The sequence below is a fragment of the Ambystoma mexicanum genome, chromosome 9, assembly GCF_040938575.1.
Source record: "Ambystoma mexicanum isolate Mex_15411 chromosome 9, UKY_AmexF1_1, whole genome shotgun sequence".
Lineage (NCBI taxonomy): Eukaryota > Metazoa > Chordata > Amphibia > Caudata > Ambystomatidae > Ambystoma > Ambystoma mexicanum.
In genome coordinates this window covers 1542080889-1542099422 of record NC_090931.1, presented here as the reverse complement: position 1 = coordinate 1542099422, position 18534 = coordinate 1542080889, and the positions used below count along the sequence as shown (strand labels likewise).

The window sequence follows — 18534 nt, the reverse complement described above, 5'->3', positions numbered from 1 at the left end:
GCCACTCTCTCATCGTCCTATAGATCCCAGCAGGCTTCTGGAGCCACTCTCTCATCGTCCTATAGATCCCAGCAGGCTTCTGGTGCCACTTTCTCATCGTTCTATAGACACCAGCAGGGTTCTTGCGCCACTCTCTCATCGTCCTATAGACCCCAGCAGGGTTCTTGCGCCACCCTCTCATCGTCCTATAGACCCCAGCAGGGTTCTTGCGCCACTCTCTCATCGTCCTATAGATCCCAGCAGGGTTCTTGCGCCACTCTCTCATCGTCCTATAGACCCCAGCAGGGTTCTTGCGCCACTCTCTCATCGTCCTATAGATCCCAGCAGGCTTCTTGCGCCACTCTCTCATCGTCCTATAGACCCCAGCAGGCTTCTTGCGCCACTCTCTCATCGTCCTATAGACCCCAGCAGGCTTCTTGCGCCACTCTCTCATCGTCCTATAGACCCCAGCAGGCATCTTGCGCCACTCTCTCATCGTCCTATAGACCCCAGCAGGCTTCTGGCACCACTCTCTCATCGTCCTATAGACCCCAGCAGGGTTCTTGCGCCACTCTCTCATCGTCCTATAGACCCCAGCAGGCTTCTGGAGCCGCTCTCTCATCGTCCTATAGACCCCAGCAGGGTTCTTGTGCCACTCTCTCATCGTCCTATAAATCCCAGCAGGGTTCTTGCGCCACTCTCTCATCGTCCTATAGACCCCAGCAGGCTTCTGGTGCCACTTTCTCATCATCCTATAGATCCCAGCAGTGTTCTTGCGCCACTCTCTCATCGTCATATAGACCCCAGCAGGGTTCTTGCGCCACTCTCTCATCGTCCTATAAACCCCAGCAGGGTTCTTGCGCCACTCTCTCATCGTCCTATAGATACCAGCAGGGTTCTTGCACCACTCTCTCATCGTCCTATAGACCCCAGCAGGGTTCTTGCACCACTCTCTCATTGTCCTATAGACCCCAGTAGGCTTCTGGCGCCACTCTCTCATCGTCCTATAGACCTCAGCAGGCTTCTTGCGCCACTCTCATCGTCCTATAGAACCCAGCAGGCTTCTTGCGGCACTCTCTCATCGTCCTATAGATCCCAGCAGGCTTCTGGAGCCACTCTCTCATCGTCCTATAGACCCCAGCAGGCTTCTTGCGCCACTCTCTCATCGTCCTATAGACCCCAGCAGGGTTCTTGCGCTACTCTCTCATCGTCCTATAGACCCCAGCAGGCTTCTTGCGCCACTCTCTCATCGTCCTATAGATCCCAGCAGGCTTTTGGAGCCACTCTCTCATCGTCCTATAGATCGCAGCAGGCTTCTGGAGCCACTCTCTCATCGTCCTATAGATCCCAGCAGGCTTCTGGAGCCACTCTCTCATCGTCCTATAGATCCCAGCAGGCTTCTGGTGCCACTTTCTCATCGTCCTATAGACACCAGCAGGCTTCTTGCGCCACTCTCTCATCGTCCTATAGACCCCAGCAGGCTTCTTGCACCACTCTCTCGTCCTATAGACCCCAGCAGGGTTCTTGCGCCACTCTCTCATCGTCCTATAGAACCCAGCAGGCTTCTTGCGCCACTCTCTCATCGTCCTATAGATCCTAGCAGGTTTCTGGCACCACTCTCATCGTCCTATAGACCCCAGCAGGCTTCTTGCGCCACTCTCTCATCGTCCTATAGACCCCAGCAGGCTTCTTGCGCCACTCTCTCATCGTCCTATAGATCCCAGCAGGCTTCTGGAGCCACTCTCTCATCGTCCTATAGACCCCAGCAGGCTTCTTGCGCCACTCTCTCATCGTCCTATAGACCCCAGCAGGCTTCTTGCGCCACTCTCTCATCGTCCTATAGATCCCAGCAGGCTTCTTGCGCCACTCTCTCATCGTCCTATAGATCCCAGCAGGGTTCTTGCCGCACTCTCATCGTCCTCTAGACCCCAGCAGGCATCTGGAGCCACTCTCTCATCGTCCTATAGATCGCAGCAGGCTTCTGGTGCCACTTTCTCATCGTCCTATAGACACCAGCAGGCTTCTTGCGCCACTCTCTCATCGTCCTATAGACCCCAGCAGGGTTCTTGCGCCACTCTCTCATCGTCCTATAGATCCCAGCAGGCTTCTTGTGCCACTCTCTCATCGTCCTATAGATCCCAGCAGGGTTTTTGCACCACTCATCGTCCTATAGACCCCAGCAGGGTTCTTGCACCACTCATCGTCCTATAGACCCCAGCAGGCTTCTGGCACCACTCTCTCATCGTCTTATAGACCCCAGCAGGCTTCTTGCGCCACTCTCTCATCGTCCTATAGACCCCAGCAGGCTTCTTGCGCCTCTCTCATCATCCTATAGACCCCAGCAGGCTTCTGGAGCCACTCTCTCATCGTCCAATCGATCCCAGCAGGCTTCTTGCGCCACTCTCATCGTCCTATAGATCCCAGCAGGCTTCTTGCGCCACTCTCTCATCGTCCTATAGACCCCAGCAGGCTTCTTGCGCCACTCTCTCATCGTCCTATAGATCCCAGCAGGGTTCTTGCACCACTCTCTCATCGTCCTATAGACCCCAGCAGGGTCCTTGCGCCACTCTCTCATCGTCCTATAGATCCCAGCAGGCTTCTGGAGCCACTCTCTCATCGTCCTATAGATCCCAGCAGGCTTCTGGAGACACACTCTCATCGTCCTATAGATCCCAGCAGGCTTCTGGAGCCACTCTCTCATCGTCCTATAGACCCCAGCAGGCTTCTGGAGCCACTCTCTCATCGTCCTATAGATCCCAGCAGGGTTCTTGCGCCACTCATCGTCCTGTAGACCCCAGCAGGGTTCTTGCACCACTCTCTCATCGTCCTATAGATCCCAGCAGGGTTCTTGCGCCACTCTCTCATCGTCCTATAGATCCCAGCAGGCTTCTTGCACCACTCTCTCATCGTCCTATAGATCCCAGCAGGCTTCTGGAGCCACTCTCTCATCGTCCTATAGACCCCAGCAGGCTTCTTGCGCCACTCTCTCATCGTCCTATAGACCCCAGCAGGGTTCTTGCGCCACTCTCTCATCGTCCTATAGACCCCAGAAGGCTTCTTGCGCCACTCTCTCATCGTCCTATAGACCCCAGCAGGCTTCTTGCACCACTCTCTCGTCCTATAGACCCCAGCAGGGTTCTTGCGCCACTCTCTCATCGTCCTATAGAACCCAGCAGGCTTCTTGCGCCACTCTCTCATCGTCCTATAGATCCTAGCAGGTTTCTGGCACCACGCTCATCGTCCTATAGACCCCAGCAGGCTTCTTGCGCCACTCTCTCATCGTCCTATAGACCCCAGCAGGCTTCTTGCGCCACTCTCTCATCGTCCTATAGATCCCAGCAGGCTTCTGGAGCCACTCTCTCATCGTCCTATAGACCCCAGCAGGCTTCTTGCGCCACTCTCTCATCGTCCTATAGACCCCAGCAGGCTTCTTGCGCCACTCTCTCATCGTCCTATAGATCCCAGCAGGCTTCTTGCGCCACTCTCTCATCGTCCTATAGATCCCAGCAGGGTTCTTGCCGCACTCTCATCGTCCTCTAGACCCCAGCAGGCATCTGGAGCCACTCTCTCATCGTCCTATAGATCGCAGCAGGCTTCTGGTGCCACTTTCTCATCGTCCTATAGACACCAGCAGGCTTCTTGCGCCACTCTCTCATCGTCCTATAGACCCCAGCAGGGTTCTTGCGCCACTCTCTCATCGTCCTATAGATCCCAGCAGGCTTCTTGTGCCACTCTCTCATCGTCCTATAGATCCCAGCAGGGTTTTTGCACCACTCATCGTCCTATAGACCCCAGCAGGGTTCTTGCACCACTCATCGTCCTATAGACCCCAGCAGGCTTCTGGCACCACTCTCTCATCGTCTTATAGACCCCAGCAGGCTTCTTGCGCCACTCTCTCATCGTCCTATAGACCCCAGCAGGCTTCTTGCGCCACTCTCTCATCATCCTATAGACCCCAGCAGGCTTCTGGAGCCACTCTCTCATCGTCCAATCGATCCCAGCAGGCTTCTTGCGCCACTCTCTCATCGTCCTATAGATCCCAGCAGGCTTCTTGCGCCACTCTCTCATCGTCCTATAGACCCCAGCAGGCTTCTTGCGCCACTCTCTCATCGTCCTATAGATCCCAGCAGGGTTCTTGCACCACTCTCTCATCGTCCTATAGACCCCAGCAGGGTCCTTGCGCCACTCTCTCATCGTCCTATAGATCCCAGCAGGCTTCTGGAGCCACTCTCTCATCGTCCTATAGATCCCAGCAGGCTTCTGGAGACACACTCTCATCGTCCTATAGATCCCAGCAGGCTTCTGGAGCCACTCTCTCATCGTCCTATAGACCCCAGCAGGCTTCTGGAGCCACTCTCTCATCGTCCTATAGATCCCAGCAGGGTTCTTGCGCCACTCATCGTCCTGTAGACCCCAGCAGGGTTCTTGCACCACTCTCTCATCGTCCTATAGATCCCAGCAGGGTTCTTGCGCCACTCTCTCATCGTCCTATAGATCCCAGCAGGCTTCTTGCACCACTCTCTCATCGTCCTATAGATCCCAGCAGGCTTCTGGAGCCACTCTCTCATCGTCCTATAGACCCCAGCAGGCTTCTTGCGCCACTCTCTCATCGTCCTATAGACCCCAGCAGGGTTCTTGCGCCACTCTCTCATCGTCCTATAGACCCCAGAAGGCTTCTTGCGCCACTCTCTCATCGTCCTATAGATCCCAGCAGGCTTCTGGAGCCACTCTCTCATCGTCCTATAGATCCCAGCATGCTTCTGGAGCCACTCTCTCATCATCCTATAGATCCCAGCAGGCTTCTGGAGCCACTCTCTCATCGTCCTATAGACCCCAGCAGGCTTCTTGCGCCACTCTCTCATCATCCTATAGACCCCAGCAGGCTTCTTGCGCCACTCTCTCATCGTCCTATAGATCCCAGCAGGCTTCTGGAGCCACTCTCTCATCGTCCTATAGATCCCAGCAGGCTTCTGGAGCCACTTTCTCATCGTCCTATAGACCCCAGCAGGCTTCTTGCGCCACTCTCTCATCGTCCTATAGACCCCAGCAGGCTTCTTGCGCCACTCTCTCATCGTCCTATAGACCCCAGCAGGCTTCTGGCGCCACTTTCTCATCGTCCTATAGACCCCAGCAGGGTTCTTGCGCCACTCTCATCGTCCTATAGACCCCAGCAGGCTTCTGGAGCCGCTCTCTCATCGTCCTATAGATCCCAGCAGGGTTCTTGCGCCGCTCTCTCATCGTCCTATAGATCCCAGCAGGGTTCTTGCGCCACTCTCTCATCGTCCTATAGACCCCAGCAGGCTTCTTGCGCCACTCTCTCATCGTCCTATAGACCCCAGCAGGCTTCTTGCACCACTCTCTCATCGTCCTATAGATCCCAGCAGGGTTCTTGCACCACTCTCTCATCGTCCTATAGACCCCAGCAGGCTTCTTGCGCCACTCATCGTCCTATAGATCCCAGCAGGCTTCTTGCGCCACTCTCTCATCGTCTTATAGATCCCAGCAGGCTTCTTGCGCCACTCTCTCATCGTCCTATAGATCCCAGCAGGCTTCGTGCGCCACTCTCTCATCGTCCTATAGACCCTTGCAGGCTTCTTGCGCCACTCTCTCATCGTCCTATAGACCCCAGCAGGCTTCTTGCACCACTCTCTCATCGTCCTATAGATCCCAGCAGGGTTCTTGCACCACTCTCTCATCGTCCTATAGACCCCAGCAGGCTTCTTGCGCCACTCATCGTCCTATAGATCCCAGCAGGCTTCTTGCGCCACTCTCTCATCGTCTTATAGATCCCAGCAGGCTTCTTGCGCCACTCTCTCATCGTCCTATAGACCCCAGCAGGCTTCTTGCACCACTCTCTCGTCCTATAGACCCCAGCAGGGTTCTTGCGCCACTCTCATCGTCCTATAGAACCCAGCAGGCTTCTTGCGCCACTCTCTCATCGTCCTATAGATCCTAGCAGGTTTCTGGCACCACTCTCTCATCGTCCTATAGATCCCAGCAGGGTTCTTGCCGCACTCTCATCGTCCTCTAGACCCCAGCAGGCATCTGGAGCCACTCTCTCATCGTCCTATAGATCGCAGCAGGCTTCTGGTGCCACTTTCTCATCGTCCTATAGACACCAGCAGGCTTCTTGCGCCACTCTCTCATCGTCCTATAGATCCCAGCAGGCTTCTTGTGCCACTCTCTCATCGTCCTATAGACCCCAGCAGGGTTCTTGCACCACTCTCATCGTCCTATAGACCCCAGCAGGCTTCTGGCACCACTCTCTCATCGTCTTATAGACCCCAGCAGGCTTCTTGCGCCACTCTCTCATCGTCCTATAGACCCCAGCAGGCTTCTTGCGCCACTCTCTCATCATCCTATAGACCCCAGCAGGCTTCTGGAGCCACTCTCTCATCGTCCAATAGATCCCAGCAGGCTTCTTGCGCCACTCTCTCATCGTCCTATAGATCCCAGCAGGCTTCTTGCGCCACTCTCTCATCGTCCTATAGACCCCAGCAGGCTTCTTGCGCCACTCTCTCATCGTCCTATAGATCCCAGCAGGGTTCTTGCACCACTCTCTCATCGTCCTATAGACCCCAGCAGGGTCCTTGCGCCACTCTCTCATCGTCCTATAGATCCCAGCAGGCTTCTAGAGCCACTCTCTCATTGTCCTATAGATCCCAGCAGGCTTCTGGAGCCACTCTCTCATCGTCCTATAGATCCCAGCAGGCTTCTGGAGCCACTCTCTCATCGTCCTATAGACCCCAGCAGGCTTCTGGAGCCACTCTCTCATCGTCCTATAGATCCCAGCAGGGTTCTTGCGCCACTCTCTCATCGTCCTATAGATCCCAGCAGGCTTCTTGCACCACTCTCTCATCGTCCTATAGATCCCAGCAGGCTTCTTGCGCCACTCTCTCATCGTCCTATAGACCCCAGCAGGCTTCTTGCGCCACTCTCTCATCGTCCTATAGATCCCAGCAGGCTTCTGGAGCCACTCTCTCATCGTCCTATAGATCCCAGCAGGCTTCTGGAGCCACTTTCTCATCGTCCTATAGACCCCAGCAGGCTTCTTGCGCCACTCTCTCATCGTCCTATAGACCCCAGCAGGCTTCTGGCGCCACTTTCTCATCGTCCTATAGACCCCAGCAGGCTTCTGGAGCCGCTCTCTCATCGTCCTATAGATCCCAGCAGGGTTCTTGCGCCGCTCTCTCATCGTCCTATAGACCCCAGCAAGCTTCTTGCGCCACTCTCTCATCGTCCTATAGACCCCAGCAGGCTTCTTGCACCACTCTCTCATCGTCCTATAGATCCCAGCAGGGTTCTTGCACCACTCTCTCATCGTCCTATAGACCCCAGCAGGCTTCTTGCGCCACTCATCGTCCTATAGATCCCAGCAGGCTTCTTGCGCCACTCTCTCATCGTCTTATAGATCCCAGCAGGCTTCTTGCGCCACTCTCTCATCGTCCTATAGATCCCAGCAGGCTTCGTGCGCCACTCTCTCATCGTCCTATAGATCCCAGCAGGCTTCATGCGCCACTCTCTCATCGTCCTATAGATCCCAGCAGGGTTCTTGCACCACTCTCTCATCGTCCTATAGACCCCAGCAGGCTTCTTGCGCCACTCTCTCATCGTCCTATAGACCCCAGCAGGGTTCTTGCGCCACTCTCTCATCGTCCTATAGACCCCAGCAGGCTTCTTGCACCACTCTCTCATCGTCCTATAGACCCCAGCAGGCTTCTGGAGCCACTCTCTCATCGTCCTATAGATCCCAGCAGGGTTCTTGCGCCGCTCTCTCATCGTCCTATAGATCCCAGCAGGGTTCTTGCGCCACTCTCTCATCGTCCTATAGATCCCAGCAGGGTTCTTGCGCCACTCTCTCATCGTCCTATAGACCCCAGCAGGCTTCTTGCGCCACTCTCTCATCGTCCTATAGATCCCAGCAGGGTTCTTGCGCCACTCTCTCATCGTCCTATAGACCCCAGCAGGCTTCTTGCGCCACTCTCTCATTGTCCTATAGATCCCAGCAGGCTTCTTGCGCCACTCTCTCATCGTTTTATAGATCCCAGCAGGCTTCTGGAGCCACTCTCTCATCGTCCTATAGATCCCAGCAGGCTTCGTGCGCCACTCTCTCATCGTCCTATAGACCCCAGCAGGCTTCTGGAGCCACTCTCTCATCGTCCTATAGATCCCAGCAGGGTTCTTGCGCCACTCTCATCGTCCTATAGATCCCAGCAGGGTTCTTGCGCCACTCTCTCATCGTCCTATAGACCCCAGCAGGCTTCTTGCGCCACTCTCTCATCGTCCTATAGATCCCAGCAGGCTTCTTGCGCCACTCTCTCATCGTCCTATAGACCCCAGCAGGCTTCTTGCGCCACTCTCTCATCGTCCTATAGACCCCAGCAGGCTTCTTGCACCACTCTCATCGTCCTATAGACCCCAGCAGGCTTCTGGAGCCACTCTCTCATCGTCCTATAGATCCCAGCAGGGTTCTGGCGCCACTTTCTCATCGTCCTATAGACCCCAGCAGGGTTCTTGCGCCACTCTCTCATCGTCCTATAGACCCCAGCAGGCTCCTTGCGCCACTCTCTCATCGTCCTATAGATCCCAGCAGGCTTCTTGCGCCACTCTCTCATCGTCTTATAGATCCCAGCAGGCTTCTGGAGCCACTCTCTCATCGTCCTATAGATCCCAGTAGGCTTCTGGAGCCACTATCTCATCGTCCTATAGATCCCAGCAGGCTTTGTGCGCCACTCTCTCATCGTCCTATAGACCCCAGCAGGCTTCTGGAGCCACTCTCTCATCGTCCTATAGATCCCAGCAGGCTTCTTGCGCCACTCTCTCATCGTCCTATAGACCCCACCAGGGTTCTTGCGCCACTCTCTCATTGTCCTATAGACCCCAGCAGGCTTCTTGCACCACTCTCTCATCGTCCTATAGACCCCAGCAGGCTTCTGGAGCCACTCTCTCATCGTCCTATAGATCCCAGCAGGGTTCTGGCGCCACTCTTTCCTTGCAGCCTATGTTATCTAAAGGTCTGGGATACTAGGCTGATCCACCTGCCTTTGTCTCTGGCAACACACCATCTTCCTGCAATGCCATTCTAACTCCCATACCCCTGGCCCCTCCTTCATTCTTTTATACTCGGACTGTGATTCAAGAACTCCTTAATTCTGAGTCAGAGTACTGGCTGGCATTCCATGGGCCCACCTCCCTTCCTTCTGTGTTGTCATTCTTTGGAAATCATATGTGGTACGTTTCCTTATGGACAGTCATTTCTAGTACTTTGGTTGATGATGTCTTGCGCGCCGAATGCTGCAAAGATTTAGTGTGCCCCTTTTGAAACCGGGCACAACTATTATGGCGGTGTTGGGGCCCTGCTCTCTGGCTCCCTGCATCACTGGTGAGGTCATTCTAACATCTTTACCCTTCCCTTGCTTACCACATGCAGCCTGTTTCCCCGTGGTAGCGAGCGCCATTTTCCTTGCAACCCTCTAGTTTAGGGCCTCTTAAGACTTGAGGTGCATAGCGTGGGGTTCGCCTGGTCTCTGGGTGGCTTTGAGGAGTGAACCGCTGGGAAACATTGGCTTGCCTCATGTACTATGGTTTCAATCTTTCAAAGTACTATATTCGGTTAGACAACCATATAAGTTTAAAATCAAGCACATTCAACATATGCAAAATCACACTATGTAGACATTACAGAATAACAAAGCATAGTTATATAATGCATATTATTTTCTCAATGGGACATTCACAACACAAACAAAATGCATCTTGATACATTTCATATTCAAATAATTAGGGACTTGCTGTGGTGTTGCTGCCCACAGACCGCAAGTCTGTGCCAATTCAACCTTTAAAACATGTGGGTGGCCTCAAGAACACACCACATCTTGAGAGAAGGTTCAAGGGTGGTCATTAAACTAATTTAGAAGGGGGTCACTAAGGGCCACCTCTCTCTCATCTCCCCTGGTCTGTTCCCTCTCTAGCCCAGACATCCCTAAACCCGAATATGATCACTGGAGGTCGGTAACACTACTTTCTACTAGCAAGATGTGATGACCTAAGGGCAAACACCATTTTTGTCTTCCTCTGGGTCCCGAATAAGACTCCTCACTAAGGGGTGCCTTACAGACACACTCAGTCGCTCTTTTGCACGCTCTTGTACTCCTCACCCTATTCTATCCTTCCTCTTCCTTACTTCTACTTTGCTCTCTCTCTCTGTCTCTCTCTCTGTGCCTCTCTCTGTGCCTCTCTCTGTGCCTCTCTCTGTGCCTCTCTCTGTCTCTCTCTCTGTCTCTCTCTCTGTCTCTCTCTCTGTCTCTCTCTCTGTCTCTCTCTCTGTCTCTCTCTCTCCTCTTCTCTGTCCAGCGGATGTTCATTCACTCATTACTGCTCTCACTTCTACTGTCTACTCCCATCCCCCTCTCCGCCCACACCTTCTCTCACAATGACCCTACTTTCACTCTCACCTGTACTGTCCTCTCACACCCATTGATGAAATGGAGCAGTCTCTTCAACCAGGTCCAGAATGGGCAAGCATTGGGCTCATCTCAAAAATAAAAAAGTAGACTACCTAGCAGCCATGCTTCTGATGGTAGGAAGGATGTACCTGAAACACGTAATTTCCTCTTGGCAGGTTCAGATGTCAATAATAATTCATTCTCAACCTTGCCAGAAGAGTAACTGGCAAGTACGAAAGAAAGTTTCTTACATGAAAGACTTGCTTGCATTCATGTCAATTAAAGTTGGATGGGTAAATAGGTTAGGGCAATTACTCAAATTCAGTGTAGCTTGAACAGATTTTGTTCATGAGTTTTTTTGGCACAGCCTCTTGATAAAATATTTAGAGAAAGTTTCTGCCAGTTTGCTCCAATTGGCCATCTGAATCAGTGGAAGTCTGATCTGGTCAGTGATGCGACCCCGATTTCATTCATTGTGCATGGGGATGATTTGGAGCAGATCAAGGGAACAGCTAAATCTTCATCAAGATGTCGTTTCTGTGACTTGGACACTCTTAGTGCATTTCCAGATCCACAGTGGTTCTCATGGAATGTCTTCTTTTGGTGCGGTGCCATATCTCTCTTCACCTCCATGTCTTCCGCATAGACCCTCATGTACTGCTACCCATCATCTTATAACGTGCCACAGCAGACGGAAGGTCCCGATGAGGTGGTTGTGAGGCTTGCTGTGGGTGCAAATAGTGGAGACCGGTGGAACTTTGCTGGATCCCTGTATACCATCTCAAAGAGCTGCATCAGGCAGTGCTTGGGTTCCCCTGCCCCAAAATCATCCGTTACCACAGAGGTGCCTCTGTTACTGTACACACCAAACTATTATAGCCAATGCATCCTTCCACCTCCCTCCACACATCTCAATTAGACCATCCCACACAGTTGCAGATCACCCCCCAACCTCCACACAGACCATGCATGGCAATCAATCACATTACCACCATATCGCCCTGTCCCCCACTGTATACTCTATACCAGCCACTTTTCAGCATGCCCCCAACACCAGATAAGCCACCCAGAAATACTCAGGAAAACACACCCCACAAAATCAGGTTCTGCATCCACTGCGTGACACTTCTCTCACATCACCGGGTCCCTTCACCTCCATAATCACGACTCCACACTCGACCCACAAGGCAAAGTCAGGATTAATCAGAGGTGATCGAATACTGTCCACCCCAAGACATGCAACCAACCAGGAGCGCTGTTACCATGGCAAGAAGCGATAATCTACTGTCCACCCCAAGACATGCAACCAACCAGGAGCGCCATTACTATGGCAAGAAGAGATAACCTACTGTCCACCCCAAGACATGCAACCAACCAGGAGCGCCATTACTATGGCAAGAAGAGATAACCTACTGTCCACCCCAAGACATGCAACCAACCAGGAGCGCAGTTACCCTGGTAAGAAGAGATTATCTACTGTCCACCCCAAGACATGCAACCAACCAGGAGCGCCATTACTATGGCAAGAAGAGATACTCTACTGTCCACCCAAAGACATGCAACCAACCAGGAGCGCCATTACCATGGCTAGAAGAGTTGACCTACTGTCCACCCCAAGACATGCAACCAACCAGGAGCGCCGTTACCATGGCAAGAAGCGATAACCTACTGTCAATTCCAAGACATGCAACCAACCAAGAGCACTGTTACCCTGGCAGGAAGAGATGACCTACTGACCACCCCAAGACATGCAACCAACCAGGAGCGCCGTTACCCTGGTAAGAAGAGATAATCTACTGTCCACCCCAAGACATGCAACCAACCAGGAGCGCCATTACTATGGCAAGAAGAGATAACCTACTGTCCACCCCAAGACATGCAACTAACCAGGAGCGCCGCTACCATGCCAAGAATACTGTCCACCCCAAGACATGCAACCAACCAGGAGCACTGTTACCCTGGCAAGAAGAGATACCCTGTTGTCCACCCCAAGACATGCAACCAACCAGGAGCGCCGTTACCTTGGTAAGAAGAGATGACCTACTGTCCACCCAAAGACATGCAACCAACCAGGAGCGCCATTACCATGGCAAGAAGCGATAACCTACTGTCAATTCCAAGACATGCAACCAAACAAGAGCACTGTTACCCTGGCAAGAAGAGATGACCTACTGACCACCCCAAGACATGCAACTAACCAGGAGCGCCGCTACCATGCCAAGAATACTGTCCACCCCAAGACATGCAACCAACCAGGAGCGCCGCTACCATGCCAAGAATACTGTCCACCCCAAGACATGCAACCAACCAGGAGTACCGTTACCCTGGAAAGAAGAGATATCCTACTGTTCACCCCAAGACATGCAACCAACCAGGAGCGCCGTTACCCTGGTAAGAAGAGATGACCTACTGTCCACCCAAAGACATGCAACCAACCAGGAGCGCCGCTACCATGCCATGAATACTGTCCACCCCAAGACATGCAACCAACCAGGAGTACCGTTACCCTGGCAAGAAGAGATACCCTACTGCCCACCCCAAGACATGCAACCAACCAGGAGCGCCATTACCCTGGAAAGAAGAGATACCCTACTGCCCACCCCAAGACATGCAACCAACCAAGAGCGCCACTACTATGGCAAGAAGAGATGGCCTACTGTCCACCCCAAGACATGCAACCAACCAGGAGTGCTGTTACCCTGGCAAGAAGAGATACCCGATTGTCCACCCCAAGACATGCAACCAACCAGGAGCGCCATTACCATGGCAAGAAGAGATGACCTAATGTCCACCCCACGACATGCAACCAACCAGGAGCACCGCTACCACGGCAAGGATAACCTCATGTCCACCCCACAACATGCAACCAAACAGGAGCGCTGCTGCCATGGCAAGGATAACCCAATGTCCCCACCCCAAGAAGTGCAACCAAACAAAAGCACATTTAACAAGATGAAGACCAGAACAATGAGCGGGGCGAAACTGTAAAGTTATGCTCATGGAACACGAGAGGACACTCCCACTTAACCACACCAGGAGACCCCAATCTAGGAGAATTTGATATCATATGTCTCCAAGAGACATGGCTGCAACAAACTCCCACGATGGAAGGCTACCAGATCATTCTGGCACCTGCCGCAAGGGGAATTAAAGGACGTCCAACTTCAGGACTGATGATAGCATGTCGAAATGGATGTGGAGCTTCAATGGAAACAACAATAACCGCCAACCAGTCAATTTTAGCAGTAATACTCTCCTGGGGTGAGGTAGGCAAACAAAAAGTGAAAAACAAAAATGTTATGATAATCAACACTTACTGGAATCCAGTAACAACAAGTGCTAGAAAACTCAATGCAATGTGCAACGAGGCAATAGAGGTAGCAATGCGTGAGTATCAAGTATCAACAATACTCGTGTGCGGAGACCTGAATGCCAATTGCAAAACAATACAAAAGGCAAGCAAAACCATAGCACTGCAAGCCGCAGAACAACGCGGCAAAGAATGGCTCAAATTCTCCGGCATGCATGGACTTCACAACGTAGATGAGGCTTTCCCAGTAACAAACAGAATACCAACATGGGAGCGTGCGCCTTTGGCAACCACGATTGATTACATATTTGTATCAGAATCACTACTGCATGACATCAAAGAGTTTAATGTGTGACGCACGTCCATGAGCGATCACAACATGTTAGTAATATCTTGGCTGGCAGATAACAAAAGCGGCCGAAATTTGCAACTCGAACCAAACGCACAAGGAACACGAATAAGAATAAGTGCGAATGAGATCATCAAAGCGACAGCAAAATACGAAGCAGATGCACTGACATCAACAGTGCCCGACATTGATTATCAACCACTACTAATTCCGCACATATGTCCGAGAAAAGGAAGAGGACACATGATGAAAACTGACACAAAACATGCATATAATAAAGAACTTATTGCAAAAAGACGCGAATACAGAAAAGCGCTACGTAACGCACGCAAAAAATCCATCAATGAAACACCCGCAAATATCAGGAACATAAAATCAAGATACAAAGCATGGGTAAGAGCCCATAGATATAAATTGTATCAAGCTGACGCGGAACAAATTATCAAGGCTCTCATTACAAACAACAGTAGACATTTCTGGACTCTATTAAGAGATACAGAGCAAACCCTTGAGAAACAAATTTTGAACAACATTAGTCAACATGCATGGGAACAACACTTTGAAACAGCTTTCAAAGCAGAAGAACCATATACCGGCATTGAGACACAATCGAAAGCAATAAACTGGGTCAATGTAGAAAATAAAGAAGACATTTTGAATATAATCAAGAACTTAAAGAACTCCAGAGCACCTGGTCCAGACGGCATTACCAACGCTGAATTAAAAAAATATGCAAACGAATGGACAAGTTTCATAAGTGCTATTTTTCGACGCTGCACAGAACTAAAGTCGATACCTGAATCATGGACAAAAGCTATAATAGTCCCGATTTACAAAAAAGGGAATCTTACAGATCTAGCAAATTTTCGTCCGATTGCGTTATTGGACGTGATAGGCAAAGTATACGCAACGTTACTAATGAAAAGATTTCAAACATGGGCTGCATCAGCAAAATGCAATGATGATTATCAAACTGGCTTTAAGAAAAACGCAGGAACCTCGTGTAACATTCTGGCGTGTAACATCTTAAAAAGCAAAGCACTGCAATACAAACAGTGTCTTTTTGTAGTATTCATTGACTTCACTCAAGCTTTTGATCGTATTGAACAGCCGATCCTATGGAGAAAACTAAAAGAATGGAATTGCCCGGAAGACATACTAGCCCCGATACAGGCTCTGCATCATGAAACCAGAATGCGAGTTCGTCTCTGCCGAGAAGGGGATTTGTCTAATGAAGTCAAGAGCACCCGAGGAGTCAAGCAGGGATGCCCGCTGGCTTCAGCGCTGTTCATCACCTACATTGGGGATATTCAAGACATTGGGCAAACAATAAGGGTATTCCCGCCAAAAATCGGAGTCACAGAAATCGGCCATCTCCTATATGCGGACGATCTAACTTTTTTTGATCAAACACAAATAGGTCTGCAAAGAAAGGTAAGTGCCCTACAGCAATATGCAACAAGCAACCACCTGGAAATTAATATAAGCAAAACAAAAGTTATGATCTTCCAAAATCGTGAGAAAAAAAACAGCAATTTCAGATGGCGGCTGGGCCACACTGAAATCGAGTCCGTCACCTCATTTAAATATCTTGGAGTATTCCTAGACAGTTCACGCCAAGAAAACACAATGCAAGCGGAACTGTTTGGAAAGACAGACAAACTAGCAGCCCAAGCAAAAGCTATCGATGGCAAATTTGGGAAATACTCACTTGTCCCAGTTTTAAACTTCTATAAAATGAAGGTCGTACCTACCTTGACATATGGAATGGAAGCGATGCCCATGATGCCAAAGCAAATATGGGCTAAACTAGAGGCCCGATTTTGGCGAAAAGTCTTGAAATTACCCCACTCGACATCAGGGGTGGCCATACGTCGAGAACTCAGCCTGCAATCTTTAAAATGCACAGTGGTGTGCAACACCATAATGCTCTTTAGGAAAAGCAGAATGGACACCAGCAATAAAATCTTCAATATGATTAAATGCGAAATGGATGCCAGAAACTGTCAGATGCTAATAACATGGCAAGAGGAAAATCTAGGTGTATTATGTGATATAGCATCGGACGAACAAGAACTGATTGAAAATCCATGTAAAGTTCTACAAAAAATTAAAGATGCAGATTGGGCAATGACGATCGACGTTACAACAAGATCGAAACTTATGGCTCACTTACCACATAATATATTGAAACGAAACGAGTTGCAAGGCTTCATAAACCAATTTCCAAATAAAAAGGCGCAAAATTTAATTTTACGAGCACGACTCAACATAATGAAAACAAATGAGATACTTCATATCAGAGGACAAACAGCAACTAACGATTGTCGTTTTTGCAACAATGCCAGCCACCCTGTCAAAGAAACAATAAGACATTTGCTCATGTCATGCCCAGCAACGAATTTCATTAGACAACAATATTTGTCACACATGCCCGGTTTTAACATATTACACGAGGAAAATACCTGGTGGTGCAGGCTCATTGGGGGTGATAAAATCACATGGCAAGTTGCAGCAGCAAAAATGTTAGAATACATCGACCAACAACTACTCAACAACAATGGGTGTCACCAAGAACAAATACAACAGTGACCACAACATCCATCAAATGAACCGGCAAATCACAAATTGCCCACAGAAAGCGACAAACTGATCGGATAAATAATCGCATGAAATGATGAGAAGACCTGTATTGTAAAAATCCAATGTGATTAAACAATAAAAAAAAAAAAAAAAAAAAAGAAAGCATCACTTCACCAGCTCTCCAACCCAAGTCAGGGGAAAATACAGGAGCACAGAACCGGCTGACTTGAAACCATTAGTGAATCAATCCAAGGCATGCAACCTATCAGGGGTGCCTGCAAGCTGCTCAGCCTAGAGGAGTAACTGAGCAGGGCCAGGCGTGCATGACATCAGGATCAGGTGTGCAATGCAGCAAATGGGTCCTTGCCGACTTACTCCCAAGCTTCAGAAGCACTTGAGGGGAGAAAAGGGAGAAATCGGTAACTCACCAGGGCCTGGGTCCAGGTTACTTCTCACTTCCTCGCCAAGATGATTAATGAAAATTGTAGTCGAGTCATCTTCCCTCAAAGAAAGGCCAACATTGAGAAAAGGAAAAAAGTACAAGTTAACAATGGATGTGTGTCTCCAGAGATGCAGATTGGGAGGGTTAAAAAATGAGAAAATGCAATACTGAACAAACACCATCATTGCCAAGCGATCAGCCAGACATTAAAAAGAAGCATCTCAGAGATGTTCTAAACACTGTAAATGTGATACGGAGGTGGACATTAGTAGAGTTACTGTGTAAGAAAGTAACAGAGCATCAAGCTGCATGGAACTGCTGATCACTGGACCAAATGCATCCCATTTCCCAAAGCCAAGCCAAAGAAGGATTAAAAAATGCCCACCCTTTCCTTAACAAACTAGTCCTTGTACTCTTACCAGATCTGGCCCACTGACACTTCTGCATTTTCACTGTATATCTGACTCCCACAAGCAGGGCCGTCAAACTTTACAAATGACATCCCTTCCTCTTTTAAAGAGCCAGGCCACTTCTTTAATATGCAACATGTTTTATTCGTTTCCTCTTCCCTTTTCTCGACTCTACGCGTTTCCTTTAACCCGTTGCTGCTGTTTGGGTTATTTGATTTTTGGAGCTTTAAGCATTTTTTACTCTATGTGAAGCCCTTTCGCTTAGCCCACGCAATCAGGGAAGTGAGTTCTGATTAGGAGGCTCTTGCAGGGCTTGGTAATCAATATACCACCATTTCTAACTTGCTTCCAGATTCAGATTCTCTGACAGAATTAATTCTTCATCCCACGCTCGTTCGCGCCTTCATTGTTCGACCTCCATCTCTCCCATTCATTTCCACCCTCCTTAAGGTGCATGGCTTACTGCTTTTCCTTCATACGGACATCCTTTAGTTCCTCTCTCCCATTCATTTCCACCCTCCTTAAGGTGTATGGCTTCCTGATGTTCCTTCATACGGACATCCTTTAGTTCCTCTCTCCCATTCATTTCCACCCTCCTTAAGGTAAACTGTTTCCTGCTGTTCCTTCATAGGGGACATCCTTTAGTTCCTCTCTCCCATTCATTTCCACACTCCTAAATGTGTATGGCTTCCTGCTGTTCCTTCATACACAGATCCTTTAGTTCCTCTCTCCCATTCATTTCCACCCTCCTTAATATGTACAGCGTCCTGCTATTCCTTCATACGGACATCCTTTAGTTCCTTTCTTCCATTAACCGCTTGCTCTCTGAATTCCTTTCCTTTTACTCCCCTCCCCCAACCCCTGGTTACTTCCACCCATGCAAGATTTCTAATTTTGTGATGTTCATACCATTTTACCTTTGAGTAGCCAAGGCCAGTAAGTCAAATATTTTAAAAAGGATTTGGTTTCTGTGGGGAAGAACGTCATTAAATCATATCGACCTGCAAGGGACTATG

General features: G+C 50.0%; 1 protein-coding gene across 1 annotated transcript in view; it reads right to left on the bottom strand.

Annotated features, from left to right (window-relative positions):
* The window catches only part of LOC138489482 (zinc finger protein 154-like), a 355232-nt gene that overhangs the window by 240722 nt on the left and 95976 nt on the right, over positions 1–18534 (bottom strand). The window contains exon 4 of the mRNA XM_069617219.1: positions 17095–17163. Coding sequence (XP_069473320.1) covers positions 17095–17163 — 69 coding nt within the window. The remainder of the gene's footprint in view (positions 1–17094; positions 17164–18534) is intronic.